This window comes from Panthera onca, chromosome B3 (assembly GCF_046562875.1).
Source record: "Panthera onca isolate mPanOnc1 chromosome B3, mPanOnc1 haplotype 2, whole genome shotgun sequence".
Classification (NCBI taxonomy): Eukaryota; Metazoa; Chordata; class Mammalia; order Carnivora; family Felidae; genus Panthera; species Panthera onca.
Genome location: NC_138344.1, coordinates 81,013,567 through 81,029,918, shown reverse-complemented (window position 1 = coordinate 81,029,918; position 16,352 = coordinate 81,013,567). Strand labels below are relative to the sequence as shown.

Here is a 16,352-nt window from a genome sequence, read left to right as displayed (position 1 = left end):
AGAGACAGAGCATGAACAGGGGAGGGTCAGAGAGAGAGGGGACACAGAATCTGAAACAGGCTTCAGGCTCTGAGCTGTCAGCACAAAGCCTGACGTGGCTTGAACTCACAAACGGTGAGATCATGACCTGAGCCGAAGTCGGAAGCTTAACCGACTGAGCCACCCAGGCGCCCCTAACATGCCTTTTATTCAATTCTGCAACACCCCTTGGAGGCAGCAGCTCCATCTCTTCTCTTGGCATTTTCACCAAGGCTAAGATCCCAGCAACCTTTCTTTTCTGATGTCTTAGCCATACCTCCAATGGCAGAAAAAAGAGGGTGGTGGTGCAAGGACCTTGACTCATGTTATGCTGATAACTCACAGAGTCTAACTTCACCTCTCTCAACTCTTAGAGAAATTAAGGATTTCCATTAGAGATGTTAACTGCAGCTATCTCTGTCTCCCCAGCTGTTACCTTCCAACAAAAAGATGTTGGCCTTTAAAACCCCTTCAGTCCGTGTGCTTGGTGTCTTACTTGCCTTCCAGATTCACATTCAAGCATTCTCCACCCTGCCTTTGCCCTGGAGCCTGGGAGAGCAGCAGGTCCCTTGCTTGCTAGCTTCTGGTAGGGTTTTGCCAATGAGGACCTCTGGCAGGAAATACAAGGAAGATAGAGTATGGGGCCAGGTATTTATTTCCTTAGCTCCCTCCCTAAAGGGTCAACTGGAGTTGGATGTGCTTCTTGACAGAATGTCAACTCCTTCTCTTAAGGGTCTACATAAGTCTCTACCTCTGGATTCCAGACTCCCTCCCTTTTTCCTTTCATCCCAAGGGGCTGGTTACATATCAGCTGCTACTATGCCCTGAGATACTACACTACTCCTATAGTTCTCCTACACCCACAACTTTGTGAATAGTCCCTTTGTAAATAACACTTTCTCAGGTTATTCTATTTAGAACATATTTGATTGCTGATAGAACCCTGACTGATACAGTCAGTATGATAAAATAATTTATGTATTTTTTGACTATAAATAATTTTCAGTATCTTCTTTCCAAAAATAATATATTTGTATATGGCATTTACTCATGGATGTCAAAGAACTGTATAAATGATAATTCCCACAACATTTCTTGGTAGGAGGATATGAGAGGATAATTTTTAAAAGAGTAAAATCACAACTGTCATACAAATATAAAATAGACATGTGTCAAAGATTTTCATTTCATTCATATTTAACTCAGTAAGGAAGAAACCAGTAATATATTACAACCAGTTCAAAAGAGAGCTCAAATGTCCTGTATGCAGAATTCCAAATAATTTATGCAGATACTCCCCACTTAAAAAGGTGGACAGTAACACCACCCCTTGAATTTGGGCTGTGTTTAGTGATTTGCTTCCAAAGAGAACATTGTGGAAGGGAGAAGAACGTGTAACTTAATACTGGAGAAACTTGGCAAACTCCACCTTAGCCAGGAGATCAAGGTTAATATCATCAGCAAAAAGACATGTTGTCAGCATGTATCCTTGATATGATGTAATAAGAATGTCACTTCACTTCTGTGATGCTCATTCAAAAACCCATAACCTTGGTCCAATCATGAGAAAAATATAAAATTCAATATAGGAACATCTTACACTGTAGGTGACCAGTATTCCTCAAAACTGCCGAGGTTATCAAAAACAAGGAAAATCTGAGAAACAGCCACAGCCTGAAGAAACATCATGACTAAATGTAACATGGTATCCTGGATGGATTCCAGAAAAAGGATTTAGTAAAAAGCATGGAGTTTAATTAATGTACCAGTGCTGGTTCCTTTAGTTGTAACAAACATACCATAGTCATTTGAGATGTTGATAAAAGGGGAAATTGGGTGAGGGGCTTTATAAGAATTCTGTACTATTCCTGCATCTTTTCTATAAATCTAAATCTATTGTAAAATTTAAAGTTTATTTTCAAAAGAGAGAAAATTCAAGGTGCTATACATTTATAGTCAGATAAAGAATGCTAAAATGGATTTACAAGAGGATGCAAAACTGACAAAATCAGTCAATATCCATAGAGTAATAATCAAATTTTACATTTTTATGGACAGGAATGATTTATTTACTATTCATGTTTAACAAATCAACTCTATCTCTAAAGAGTTGTAAGACAGCCTAGACTAAGACAAATCGAAAATAGCCCGATAGGACCAAAGTAATCCCCAGAGGCTCCAGCATTCCTTTAAAAGGATATCTAGGAATCTCCTCTGCCCATTCAAAATCTTTGGTTTTTTTTTTTTCCTACAAAGAATGTAGGTGTCCAAATTATAAAAAGGCCTTACAACAGCCAGGCATGACTTGACAAAATGACTAAGAGAAGTATACAAATATTCAAAAGGTTATACAATGCTTTGCTAAGTTATCACATCACTACAGACTGAAAAATAACCCAAAGATCAAGATAATTTATTAGCCTACCAGGGGTAAACCCTACAGACTGCCAGATATACATCACTGCCTTAGAGTTAAAAGCACTTGCAATATTAAGTTTCCTAGGCAACATACCAGCAAATGGTGCAGTAATAAAATAAGAATTTAAAAAAGCAAATTGAACAAAGAAACAATCAATACCAGGTTCCAAATTCCACCCCCTACCTGGCTATACAAACTACTCATGTTAAAGATAGACTCAGCTTTTAGGTGGGGAACTATCATTTTCCCAGGCCTCATATTTCCATATAGAGGAGCTTCAACTAGATTAACACTCCTGGCCTCAGTTTCTGCCTGTGTAAGAAGAGGCTCCATGACAAAATATATGGTTGCAGTTTGGAGCGTTTGCCTTTGGCCTTTTTGTTTCAGGCACTACTTAAACATGTTTGTTTCCTCTTTCCTCACAGTCTTAATGCATGTGGCAAGTGTCTTAAAGCCAGAATCCACATGGGTCTTTCAAACCTCGGTTTCCCATGCCCTGGTAGAAGAGTGACTATCTCTCATAGTAAATTAATAAAGAGACTTTTGAATATAACCTAGTATAAATGCTTGAACAAAAGGGAAAATGTGTTGATCATGCCCTATGTGAGAATTTCCAGTCTATGTCACAGCAATATTTCTTATTATAAATGAATAAGTAAGTATTCTAGTTCTACCCCAATTCATGTGCATTTATTTTTGTATGAACCAATTTCTCAGAACTTGATCACCTCCCTAGCTACTGAAAAAAATAAATCCCTGAACTTTCAAGTGGTGGGGGGCTAGATTTCTTCCAGCCTCTGTGAGATTAAAACACCTACCTCTTTCAGTTGCACTTCTACTGATGAACATATGCCTAGGTAAAGAGGTAAGGGGCTCAGGTAAGAGGCTCATTCTAAAGCTGAATCTTAGGGAAAGCTCTGCTTATTTTGAGAACTATGAAACAGGTTACAGTTCCTCTCTCTTTCCTTTCCTCTTTAACATCAAGAAGCTTAGCATCAACTATAAAGGATCTTTGAGAACTAGTTCTCAAATTTTTCATGTTTGTGAAATACTTTTGAATTTGGGGCAGCCAACGTGAATGAATCAAACAACTTAAAAAACTCTAAATCAATTCTTGTCACATCTCAGAGGGCCTAGAATGCATTCCTACATAACCCACTAACCATACAGTCCCCTTTTAGCACTACAACAGTTTGAGAACTATTCCTGCTCAGACAGTGATTTCTTGCATACTCACAGGCAAAGCTCTCTTATGTTCCTATTCAACCACCATCCTCCTCTAGAGCCACCTTAATACCGCACTTCGTCTTTTACTTCTAACCTCAAGGAAATCGTAAATGTGCTCTGCCTCAACATTACATATGATAGTGTGAAAGAAAATTCCAAAGTTAAACAAACATTGCTAAGAGAGTCGTTCAAAAATAGGGTCAGGAGGATACTGGAGAAGCAAGGCCCATAGACCTCGGTTTCAATTTTTGGAACACCTTGGACTTTTGACTTTTGTCAATTGCACTTTCACTACCTTCCAGAATGCCTCCTTCTACTTTGGGTTAAAATAGAGATAATGTAACATGTATCAGCTAAATAGCCAATTGTTTATTAGATAGTTTAACTGTCAGCACCAATCCTAATTCAATCAAAGAAGTCATATAACCTTATGGGCTTTGCCTTTGTGAGCCTGTGCTTTCCACTTACAGTTCCGAACACGCTTTCAATTTCAGTCCACTCTGTCCCCAAGACTGTAATCCCTAATACCCCAAAATAAATGCTTTGGCTGCTTTACAGCTTCTTCTTCTTGATTGACAATGGATATAATTGTTTTACTACAAAAAGTAATGTAGCTGTGAAAACTTTGCTGCTTACTGTATACTCTCAGCACTCTAGGCAAGGACCAGTGTATTTACCTATTTGTTTTCAATTTCCCCTACTGGGACTTACTGATAAAAGTCTATTTTCCTTCCTCCCAGTGCTTTATGTTTATTCACATTTTACTATTTTATTGCATGTATGTCTTGCCTTCTTGAATTCTTTGTAGAATGAGACTAGATGCTGAAAAACATTAATAAAATACAGAAAGGAATAGTTTAGTGCCTACTCTCTACTGCCCTCTGCAGGTGTAAGGAGAGAATAAGGGAGTCACAACCTATTACTACCTGCAGCAGTGTCCAAGAGATTCTCACCTAACAGAAGGTTTAAAGCAACTGGTGATTCTTGAAAGGATAACCATTACCAACCAGACTCCACCTATTCACAGGAAGGATTTACCAATTTGCTAAAGTCCCTTCACCGTGAAAAGATCTCTGGGAGCCACATATCCTATTTTCAAGGGAACTTGCTATCTCCCATACTTACATACAAATCAACATCTTAGTCCTCTCTTACTCTGGGTCATGACTAAAGGCCTTTATGTTAAAGTTCCTTACAGTCCTGTAAAACTTGAGTCTGGGAGTGAAGAAAAAAGAGATTCAATAGTTATAACGACATAAAGGCAAAAACAATGCAACTTGTCTGTGCTTTGCAGACAAATGTCAACAAACACAGGAACCCCTGCAATGCAGCAGAGATCATGAGAGTTTTTGCTTTTTGTTTTTGCAAAAAGTGTAAAGCAGCCTGCTTTAGATAACCAGCAAACAGGCAGCTTCCATTTTGTGTAGAAAAGACCATTGATTATGCATGGATTATTTTCTTCAGTCATACTACTTTATATGGGTAGCAACACTGTCAGTGATGTCATCTTCTAAGACAACAGACCCGAATGTATAGGCATATTGTGCCAACTGAGCCCAAATCAATGACCTGAGTAATGCAATCATGGTAACACTATTATTCCTCATCTAAACCCTCCAAGCCCATAGAAAAATAATGCTAATCTGATGCATGTTCAAGAAATACGTTGTGTGGGAAAGAAGATCAAGCCTTTGTTTAATTTTATTTACATTCTAATTTGTACTTAGAGGAAACCCCCCAAAATTATCATTATGTGCATCGGACTATGTTGTTTTCTTTTTCAGGTTAAAATATTTATTAACAATGACACACTTTCTTGGATAAGAATAGTTTTAGCGAGGATATTTTCCAAAAAATTGAACTCCAAATGTGCATTCGCATAGCATACCAACATCTTTCCATAACAACTGGATCAGAATGATTTACAGCATTCCTGATAAAGGAGACATCGTTAGAATACGGGAAAATTTTAAAGACATGGCTTGTAGTTTCATCTCTGGTTGTTTTGTGATTCAATTGATTCACTCAGTTTACCTACCTTTATAATGGGCATAACATAGACTTAAGCAGATTTAAAATTTCTCAGTGTCTGAAAACGTAAACTCTTTGAACTGAAAAATGTGTCTTTAAATGGTGCGTAGGGAAGAGAGCCTGTGAGTCTTCTCACACGTTTAAAGCATACACTGGGCGCTTTCTGCAAAGTTGGAGAGGCTCAGCGTAGGAGTCAGGTCTTTGTCTTTGAAAGCAGCACATCCGGGTCACCCTAGAGCCAGGCAGAGGCCCCGCCCCTCCAGGGGTGGCTCCACGGGCGATAAGGACGTCCCTCAGCCTCGATGCGCCACGTCCTCCCCGCGCGCTGGAGGAGGAGCTTGAGCGGCTCGGTGCCTGAACCTGTTGGACTGCCACGAGGGTTCGAACCATGGCTGACAGCGGCCGGATTCCTCAGGCCCGGGCACTTCTGCAGCAGTGCCTGCACGCCCGCCTGCAAATACGCCCAGCCGAGGGGGACACCGAGACTCAATGGGTGGAGGTAACGCCAGCCCCGCCACTTCCGTTACATTCCGGCGCGCAGGGGCGGTACTTCCCCCGTTTTCTTGGTGATCTGTCCCCGCTCTCTACGTTTCCTAGCGCGGGCGGTACGTGGCCCTGGCACGTGCTGTAGGCGGTGCCGATTTCCGCTCGGCCCGCCCATCTTTTCTCTCAGCAGCCTGCCAGGCTCCGTCTGTCTCCTTGGTTCTGTTCCACGGACCCTGGAGCTTTCTGCCTTAGACCGTTCGGCCAGCGTAAGAGTGTGTCCCCTGTTCAGGACCGCGAGAATTTGAACTTCCTCTCACCTTCTGCCTTCCTGAGCTCGGTGCACTTGAGGCCTAATTGTATCAGATCTCTTGCTTCCAAAGAGCCAGGGCCTTGGCATGCCCTTCGCATTGGTCGGGCTACTGTTGGCTAGTGCTGGTCTGGTTGGAGCTTGTAGATTAGATTATTTGCAGACTTTCAAGTCACTTGTGCTCCAGTTCCCGTGGGATAACATTTTATGTTGCCTGCAGCTAGGCCTCAGCATAGAAATAAGATTTCCCATGAAACAATTCTTTTTTCAGGAGACTTAAAATTTTGACTTATTTCCAACTAGAAACAAAGACTACTACTGCTAATGTAATGTGTTATTGAACACTGTTCCTCCAAAGAATTTAAACCATTTACACTGATAGGATTTCCTTTTACTTGAATATTTGCCTTTAAAAGATTTATAAGCATATATATTCCTGTATTTCCCCTTTCCCCATTTCTTTCTCAAAAATTTATGTTTCTTATTTTTGTTACCCCCCCCCCCCCTTTTGACGTCTTGATTTCTCTGTGGAATTTTGTTCTTTTCATGTTTTCATATTTGCCAGCCTATCCAAATTGCTTTTTTTTTATGGCTAACTCCTGGGACTATAAATCCCAAACTGTTAATCATTTAGCTTTCTTCCATCTATTTTATCTTTTTATATCTTCATGCCACATCTCCTTATGCAAAATCAGATATTTTATTGCAGCCTTCCAAACTACCAGTTGTGTTGATAAACTTTTAAAGCTATTACAAAGCTTTCCCTCCCACTCCCACACACAGCTAAATACTAGGAAGAGCTGACAGGTAATTAGATAGTGAGAAAGTAATTTTTTTCCTTTCTCGAGCATCCCCTTTTCCTATTCTATTAAAAGTTACAATTTAAAGAAAATACTGTTTTAATTGTCAAAAGATTTGAAGATTAGTGTTCTCACTTTTATTCATTTAGACCTTTGCTGTCACAGGCTGATGTTCTTCTTCCTGAGAGCTGAACTTTTTAAAACTATGTTGAGAATTAACCTGTCATTTCCTACATATTTAAAATGTTTTATACCACGGGATGTCTGGGTGGCTCAGTTGGTTGCGCCTCAGACTTTGGCTCAGGTTCCGATTTCAAGGTTCACAAGTTCAAGCCCCATGCCAGGCTCTGTGCTGATAGCTCAGAGCCTAGAGCCTTCTTCAGATTCTGTGTCCCCCTCTCTTTCTGCCCCTCCCCCTCTCACACTCAGTCTCTCTCTCTCTCTCTCAAAAATAAACAAACATTTAAAAAGTTTTATACCAAAAGAAACTACAAGAAAAGTGGTTTCTGACTTGAAATGGGGATTTTGTAGGTCACAACTTAAAATCTATTTTTGGAATAAACTAAAAGAAAATACCTTAATGAGATAATGTGGTGTCTATTTCTGCATATAATTAGATACTTAATAGAACTGGTGTCTATTTTTGTATGTACTTAGATACTTAATTCTGACATCGGGAGTGTCCAAATATGAATATGCCTGAGATTTTGTCTGGTACTAAAATAATCCCAGTGGAGAGACCTCTGACAGTGATACAAGTATCTGTATCATTCATCCTGTCTGCTCCTAATTGTGGGTGTGCTTTGGAGACCTTTGCTTGTTCCAGAAGCACATTTGCACTTAAAAATTGCTTATTTTCCAGGAAATCAGGTGTGAGTGCAAGCTGCATTTATGTTTATATAGAAGGCTATTTAGGTAACACAGAGCCTGTAAGATACAATTGAACTTAAATGCAAACAACAGATAAAGAGTCCCTATCGTGTACAAAATAGTCTGTAAAATGCTTTGGGAATTAAAATGTGAAATAAATTGTGCTTTAGCCCTTAAATTTATTTTTACTTACTCATTCAATAAACATTCATTTAGTTCTTACTGTGAAGTAGGCACCGTTTTAAGCACCTTACAAATATTAATTAATTTAGTCTTTATAATAGCTCTTGGAGTCAGCAAGGTTAAACTACAAAACAAACAATTTGATGATTCAGCGGCAAAATCAGGATCATTTATCAATTCTATTTTCTGCAATTGTAAGAGCTAATAAAGAAATATCCAAGTATTTATATAAAATTAAATTTTTAATATTCCTGATAACAGTCAGGACTTAATATCATAAATGCAGTTTCCAGTGCTTAATCACTGTGTTGATTTAAAGCATTAACAAAAAATAGTTGGACAGTTTCTTGGTAGTTTAATGAAGTAGATTGAGATCCTCATTTTTATTATCTGCAGGTAAATGGATTAGTAAGAAAAAAGAGTGATGACGTCAAAAGATATCAGTCATGCTGTTTATAAATCAGCCATATCTAATGTGAATTCATTTGTTGAATAAATGGGGCCCTGCAAACTAAACATTTCTAAGTGTCCCAACCTTAAGGGAGAGGAGACTGGGTCATAGTCATAATGACTTTGATTAGAAGTAAATGTTTGAGGGTACAACTTGTGGTCTTCACTGCTCTTGGATATATTTTTTAAACTTAATTTTTGAAAGAAATGATGATTGAGGTGATTGAATATTGGAAAAGATTTTGTTTTATCACACTTAAGAAATCAAATCTGTTGTAAAAACTTATTTCTCTTTCTTTGGGTTTAATCTCTATATAGCAGTTTTGAAATTTTATTCACTTACCTTTGTATCTCTGTATAGAAGTTTTTTTCTAATCTAAGTTTTCTCTGCTGATTTTTCATAGGTTCAGAGGGGATTAGTGATCTATGTGTGTTTTTTCAAGGGAGCTAATAAAGAACTTCTTCCCAAAATGGGTACGTATTTGATGTTTGTTTTTTAAGAGTGAAAATGAATAATGATAGATGAGCCAGAAGGGGCAAAAAACACAACCTTAAATTGTACTGGTAAGTTATAAATGAGTTGACTCTATGGTTGTTGGCTTTTTTTTTTTTTTGCCTTTATTATTAGGTTATTTTTGCCTTTTCCAAAGTTTAAAGTAAGAAAATGTGGTGGAATTTTTTAAAAACCTCAGCACCATTTCACATGGCTTATAATTTGGTTTAGAAGAGTGTACATACACACACACACACACACACACACACACACACACACACAGACAATACACTTGAGTTTCAGCCAGGGATACAAAAACTTGTTAAAAGCAGGGTGGCCACATAGGAAGAAGCAGATGCTTATTTCTTAACAGTTTCCTGATCTCCCAGAGTCCCTGACAGGGGCATGTAGGTGACACTGTATGTGTAAGATGTGGTTCCCATCAAATCTGGACAGCTAGGACTTGCATCATTCTTATGGAAAAATTTAAATTAACCATTTATGTACTTTTTTTATAAAAAATGTATATAAATGTAAGGTTTTTCTGATCTTGAACAAAGCTCAGTGTCATCACAACCACACCTCCTCCAGGGACAGGAAAGCAAGGTCAGTGTTCAGGTACCTCTGAACAGGTATTTACCTGCCTGCAGTTTTCCAGTGTCCTGGATAGCCCATAGCACTGGACATTCCTTGTGATAATTACATAGGTTCAGATACATCACATCAAATCTTAAGACAGTATTTGATAAAATAATAACGTACCCAAAAAAGCCTGAACTAATGAAGCTATCCCTAAGGTCGGGGACAGGTTATATTCTCTTCATTAGTAAAGGACAGTACCCAGTTTGGATTAATAAGAAATATAGAGTATACAAATGGAAGTTGCAGCATGCAGAAATTAACCTGGAAGAGCTTCAAGTAGTGAAACTCAAGAGTAAATAGCCCAGTGAGGAACAGCTTAGGCAAAAGGCTGAAAGTTCCTAGAGGTAATTTTATACTGAGACATCAAACATGTTTGACAACTTTGTCAGAGGGTGAAAACTAGACTTAAAGTGAGGATGGAAAGCCAATAACTGATAGTTTGAAATTTGAATCTGGAAGATAATAGGGAGCTTTGCAGGGGTTAAAGAAAATGCAGGGTATCTGGCTTAGTCAGTCAGTGGAGCATGCAACTCTTGATCTCGGGGTGGTGAGTTCGAGGCTCATGTTGGATATAGAGATTACCTTAAAAAAAAGAGAGAGAGAAAATGAATTGAGGGCTCCTGTTACAGAGTAATTTTCTAGGACCTATTGCATGGGTATTGGACATGCTGTCCATTTTCCTAAGTTAATATATTGCCTGGAATTAAATCTTTATTAACTATAAGGAGTATAGTAGAAATATGTAAAAACAGCAAAAGAATTTTTGTCATTGTAACTTAAGATTGACTCCTAAAGTTGTTTCATACTTTCTTAAGTGACTCTTAATCATAATAAGATGAAATGAACCAACCAAATCCAAGCACATTTTGGTTTTTTGTGTTGTTTTTTTTCAAATGTTTATTTATTTTTGAGAGAGAGAGTGTGTGCACACAAGCAGGGGAGGGGTGGGGGTGGGCGGGGGCAGAGGATCTGAAACCGATTCTGTGCTGACAGCAGCAAGCCTGATGCAGAGGTCGAACCCACAAACTGTGAAATCACGACCTGAGCCAAAGTTGTATGCTTAACCAACTGAGCCACACAGGAAACCCACATTCTGTTTTATAGTCAGTAAATCCTGTGTGCTTCCATATACCTCTGAGTTCTCTCTGAATACATGCATAAGGTTGTAGTAAATTAAAAACACTGAGGGAGGTCCACCTTAACTCTTTTAGTGGACAGTCTAAAACAAAACTTCATATATCATGATTCTCAGTAAAGAACTGTGAATCTAAGAATCACATTCTGCTCGTGTGAGTGATGAGCAAAAAGAGTCCATCTATTATTGATAGCATTAGCCTGTACTTCCCTCTATTCCAGGAGGCAAAGTAAGCCAATGTGATGGGATTCTCTTAAACCCCACCTCATACTTACTACATGGATTCAGATCTTTCTAATCAAATCATGTACCCCTTGGGAACATAACCAGTTATATCCACAGATTCTGAAATAACGTGGCTAACATAGAGATGTGCAGAATCTTTCTCAATTCATCTTCAGTATAATTGAACTGAGATCCAGGGACCTGTCAAAGCTTAACTTCCCATATACATCGTTAGAGATACTTGATTGATAACCTGTCTTCGGATCTTAGAGTTTCCAACATGCCATTAATTCATTGTCTCATTTTAATTCTACATACTGACATTCGTATTTGCATTATAATTACTTGTACTTACTGATATTTGTATACCAACAGCATTAATTGAATTCTTAGTTTTCGCCAGTAGAGGGAGGTGTGTGGAAGTATAATAAATTGTACTTAACCTCTCTGGCCTGTTATTCCAAAATTGTCTACTTAGTCTATCAGTAGCCTGAGGCCTGGATAACTGGGTAGAGATTTCCCTTGGAATGAAGTGCTCTGAAGAGTTAGTTTCCTTAGAAGCAATCAATAACGACCACTGTCCGTAGAGCAAAGTCCTATTGATAATAGAGAAAATTAGATGTATTTTAAAATAGATGTTAGTTGAAAATTGATAGTGCTTCTTGCATAGCTTAGGAATTCATTTGGGTATTCATCTTGGCAGGATTCTACCAGGTTAATTCCCTAATTCGTAGAGTGGGGCAACCATTCTGAATCCTTACTGATACTTACTACAAACCCTCCAAGACTTGAAACCATGGATACCCTATTAGAAAGCATACCTTTTCAAGCCTAATTACTGGGCAGGACTGTGAGATTTATATAGTTTCTTTTACCGCTCATCGTTTCTTTTACCGTTTATCCTCTGAGAAAGATTCTTTTTTTTTTTTTAAATGTTTATTTTTTGAGAGAGAGCAAGTAAGAGAGGGGCAGAGAGAGAGGGAGTCAGAGAATCCCAAGCAGGCTTCTCCAGGGTCAACACAGAGCCTCGTGTGGGAATCGAACTCACAAGCCGTGAGATCATGACCTGAGCTGAAATGAAGAGTCAGACGCTTAACCAACAGAACCACTCACGCACCCCAGGAATATTCTTTATAAGCAGAAGTTATTTATACCTTTTATAGAGTCAAGGAGACCCTTAGGCTATTTCTATTAGATATTTCTTTTATTTATTGTTTTGAGAATGGCTAATGTTGAGATGAAAAGGTTTTCTAAGATTAGATTTTTAGCTACTTATAGATATTTATGGCGTTTTTTTGGCAGTTCTTATTCACTATAAGAAGAATATAGTTTCATAATGCCATAAAAATAATACCATGTTTTCTTGTGTATGTATGAACTTAATGCCAATATACCTTTTGATTTACTTTTTCAATTGTGATAGTGAATTCCTGATGATTCTTGCCTTCACCTTTATGGGTGGTTACATGGGTTACATTTGTCAAATGATTAGACATGATAATAGTGCCTTGGAGGTTATGAAACTGCAAAATTATCTGGTTTATGATGAGAATAAACTGGAACCTTTGTCTCAGCTTAGAACTCTAGGCAATTAAGTTACACTAAGATTTCTATTTAATATTATTTGTTGTAAAGCAGAATTTTATGTGAGGAGGATTTATCATGACCTTTTCCAATGAGATTTACTTATGGAATATAAAGGAACAAAAAGGTAAAATCTGCTCATGTATCCCCCTGGGGAAACAATGTTTAAGGTTTCAGTATACAGTTAATTTTTAGTCTTTTCTGCCTGAATTTATCATTTAGATCTTGACTGCCCAGTTGGATTTAGAACATCATGCCATTTTTTGCTTGAAATTTGCCTTGTTTTTCATGCTTAGATCATTTAGCTTAGGGAAGCAGTTTTTTAAATCTGGATAGAGACTTTGGGTAAAAAGCATGAGCCGGCAAACTGGGTTTTAAACATGAGATGTGCTGACTGGATGATTGTTGGTTTTCTTCATGTTTGTTTCTCACTTCAAGATGTTTTCCCTTTCTTCCCCACCCAGTTAATACTCTGTTAAATGTGAAATTAAGTGAAACAGAAAATGGCAAGCACGTGTCTATATTGGATCTACCTGGCAATGTTCTTATCATCCCTCAAGCCACTCTTGGAGGGAGAGTAAAAGGAAGAAACATGCAGTATCACTCTAACTCTGGAAAAGAAGAAGGGTTAGAACTTTATTCCCAATTTGTGACTCTGTGTGAGAAAGAATTAGCTGCTAACAGCAAGTGTGCTGAAGCTGGGGTTGTGGTGGAACATGGTACTTACGGGAACAGGCAGGTGTTAAAGCTGGATACCAATGGACCATACACACACCTAATTGAATTTTGAAAAATTAAAAGCCAGTTTCTCCGGTTGTTTTCTAGTATAAAATGATTTTGACTGTATTTAGATTTTCTTCCTCTTCTTGAATACACAATCTGCAGCATTTTTAGACAAGAAAATCCTGGTTCCCACTCATAACTATGCAGCCTGATAATGGAACGACCTTGCCAAGTCACAAACTCGATCTCAGTCACCTTTCATTCTGCTTTCCCCTACACTTCCACTTGAAACTTGAAAAATGCTTTCTATTCATTTCATAGTCATTGTGGAAATGTTCTTAGAGAGCTGTATTTAAAAGTATTTTGTAGTGAAGAATATTGTGTAATCTAGTAAGATATATTTCTTGTACCTTTAAATGTATGTAGTGTGTAATAAAAATAATTATTTTTATTAAAATTAGGTGAAATCCCACACAAACTAATTACAATTTTGTCAGTTAGGTTTTACTATTTCAGTTTTCCATATTTTGAATGGAACAATATGCCATTGACTATTCCTTTTAATAATATCTATGAAAGTGTAATATAGAAATGTTATTGTGCATTATGTTACTTTCTAAGGACATCTAAGTGCTTTAAATCATTTTAAGGCTCTTTAGTTGATACAAGAAAGTGTGAGGTTTAAAAATTGTTTTTATTTAATATACATATGGGTTAATACTTCAGTTTCTCAGTTTTTTACCAAAATAATGTATGTCTTATTTTCTGTCTTTGGTTTTTAAAAGTTACTGCTTTGTGAAATTAACGTTCATAAGAAGTCCTTTCTTATTTAATTATATTGCTGTAAAAGGAAGAAGAAGAAAAAGGGAAGCTTTCTACTGGAATTATTTGGAAACAAGTCAACTTGTTCCTTTCCATATTACTTACCTGACGATTTGGAGGCACTGTCATTTTTTCTGTTAGTGAATGTTTGTGCCCATCACCCCCCATTCATATGTTGAAGTCCCCCAACATGATGGTTTTGAAGATGGGGCTTTGGGAAGTAATTAGGGTTAATAGAGAAAATAAATTTCTGTTATTCAAGCCACTCAGTCTATGGTATTTTGTTAGGACATGAGCTGACAAAGACAGTGATAAAAGATAGACAGGTAATAAGGTAGATTTTTCAGTCAAGAGAGGAAGATATATAAGAAACTCAAAGAATAAATGGATCAGTAAAATATAATATTCAGGTTTTTCAAATGCCTCTGACTTGACTTAAAAAGGTATTTTAAAGAGCAAACATCAAATAATATTTCTAATTACCAAAAGATGAAATTAACTTGAATAAACATCTTAAGTAGCTTCTGAAGATCCCTTTATGTCATAATTTCTTTAGGTCTACCTTCCTAAGATACTTAAAGTTTTTGTTATCACAAAAAAACCTATTTCTCTATATCCTTCCTGTACTATTCTATTTTGGAACTTAAGAATCAATAATTGGCTTGGTAATGAGCTCATTGTCCTTAACTTTTGCTTTATTGATTCATGATACACTTATTGAAATGTAATAAACTATTCATAAACTTTCGAACTCCAATTTTCTCAGAGTTTCTCCAAGGAGGTGTATATGTCTTTTGAAAAATTATGTGTTACCTATTTTAAATCATTTTGATTTTGTGTGTAGGTGAAATGCTGACTCATAGCTCTAGATTGCTGTTTTATAGTTCAGGCAGTTTTGATTTTTTTTTTTTTTTTAATTTGCTTGAGGTACTTGTGGAAAAGAGCAAATTCAACTACATGAAGGGTTATTAACCAAAAAGTGATGACCAACTTTCATTTCCAAGGAGGCTAGAACCAGAGAGTAAAGGCAGAAGAAATAGTGGATTTAAAAGTAACTACACCTTGGCTTTCTGTAGCTCTTCTGGCCCAGGGTGTTCAAAGAACCTTCAATAGGTACCTCTTTTTATCTTCCCAGTATATAACGACGATAGTGCTATAGAAAATAAGACAGTGCTTAAATAATTTACCCAAGATCACACAATAAGGGGGAATAATTTCCATCTTCCTAACTTCCTGTAGTGAGAATTATTTAAAAACTGAAATTGATAAAGGATTAGCATCTTCCACTGTGGATCATTTGAGAAAGAACAGCCAGTAAATTGGTTTACTTACTAAATTTGATGGTGGTAGGTTTGCACCTAATTTATATGCCTTCTGCCTGTTTTTTGAAGATTCTAGAATGTCTCAGAATGTCATTTCTAAGTGTTATTTTGTGTGCATTTAGAAACGTCATCGGTTCAGTTATAGAAAATACTGTATATAAGACACAGATGATCAATGAATGTGGTTTTAATATCTTAAATATACAAAGTAAAATCAAGCACACTTACTCAAGTAAAAAAAAGACATGCCATTTATGAATCATATCTGTATTGATGATGATTTATTGACTCCGTAACGAAAGAGCTGAATTTAACAAATATAAGGATCAAATATAGTAGAGTCCTATGCCACTTGTTTTGGAGAATAAGAATTCACATTGGTGTTTTAAGACAACAGTGACCTCTTGGCACAAAAACAGACACTCCAATCAATGAAACAGAAGAGAACCCAGAAATGGACCCACAAACATATGGCCAACTAATCTTTGACAAAGCAGGAAAGAATATCCAATGGAATAAACACAGTCTCTTCAGCAAATGGTGCTGGGAAAACTGGACAGCAACATGCAGAAAAATGAACCTGGACCACTTTCTTAGACCATACACAAAAATAAA

The 16,352-nt window shown here is 37.2% G+C and overlaps 1 protein-coding gene across 1 annotated transcript; it reads left to right on the top strand.

Moving 5' to 3' along the window:
* The first annotated feature begins 5,953 nt into the window (after nucleotides 1-5,953).
* On the top strand, nucleotides 5,954-15,166 carry DTD2 (D-aminoacyl-tRNA deacylase 2). Its single transcript, XM_060619452.3, has 3 exons — nucleotides 5,954-6,194; nucleotides 9,196-9,265; nucleotides 13,335-15,166. Exons 1-3 carry the CDS (start codon nucleotides 6,084-6,086, stop codon nucleotides 13,658-13,660), a joined length of 507 nt encoding a protein of 168 aa, XP_060475435.3. The 5' UTR covers nucleotides 5,954-6,083; the 3' UTR covers nucleotides 13,661-15,166.
* The last annotated feature ends 1,186 nt before the right edge of the window (nucleotides 15,167-16,352 follow it).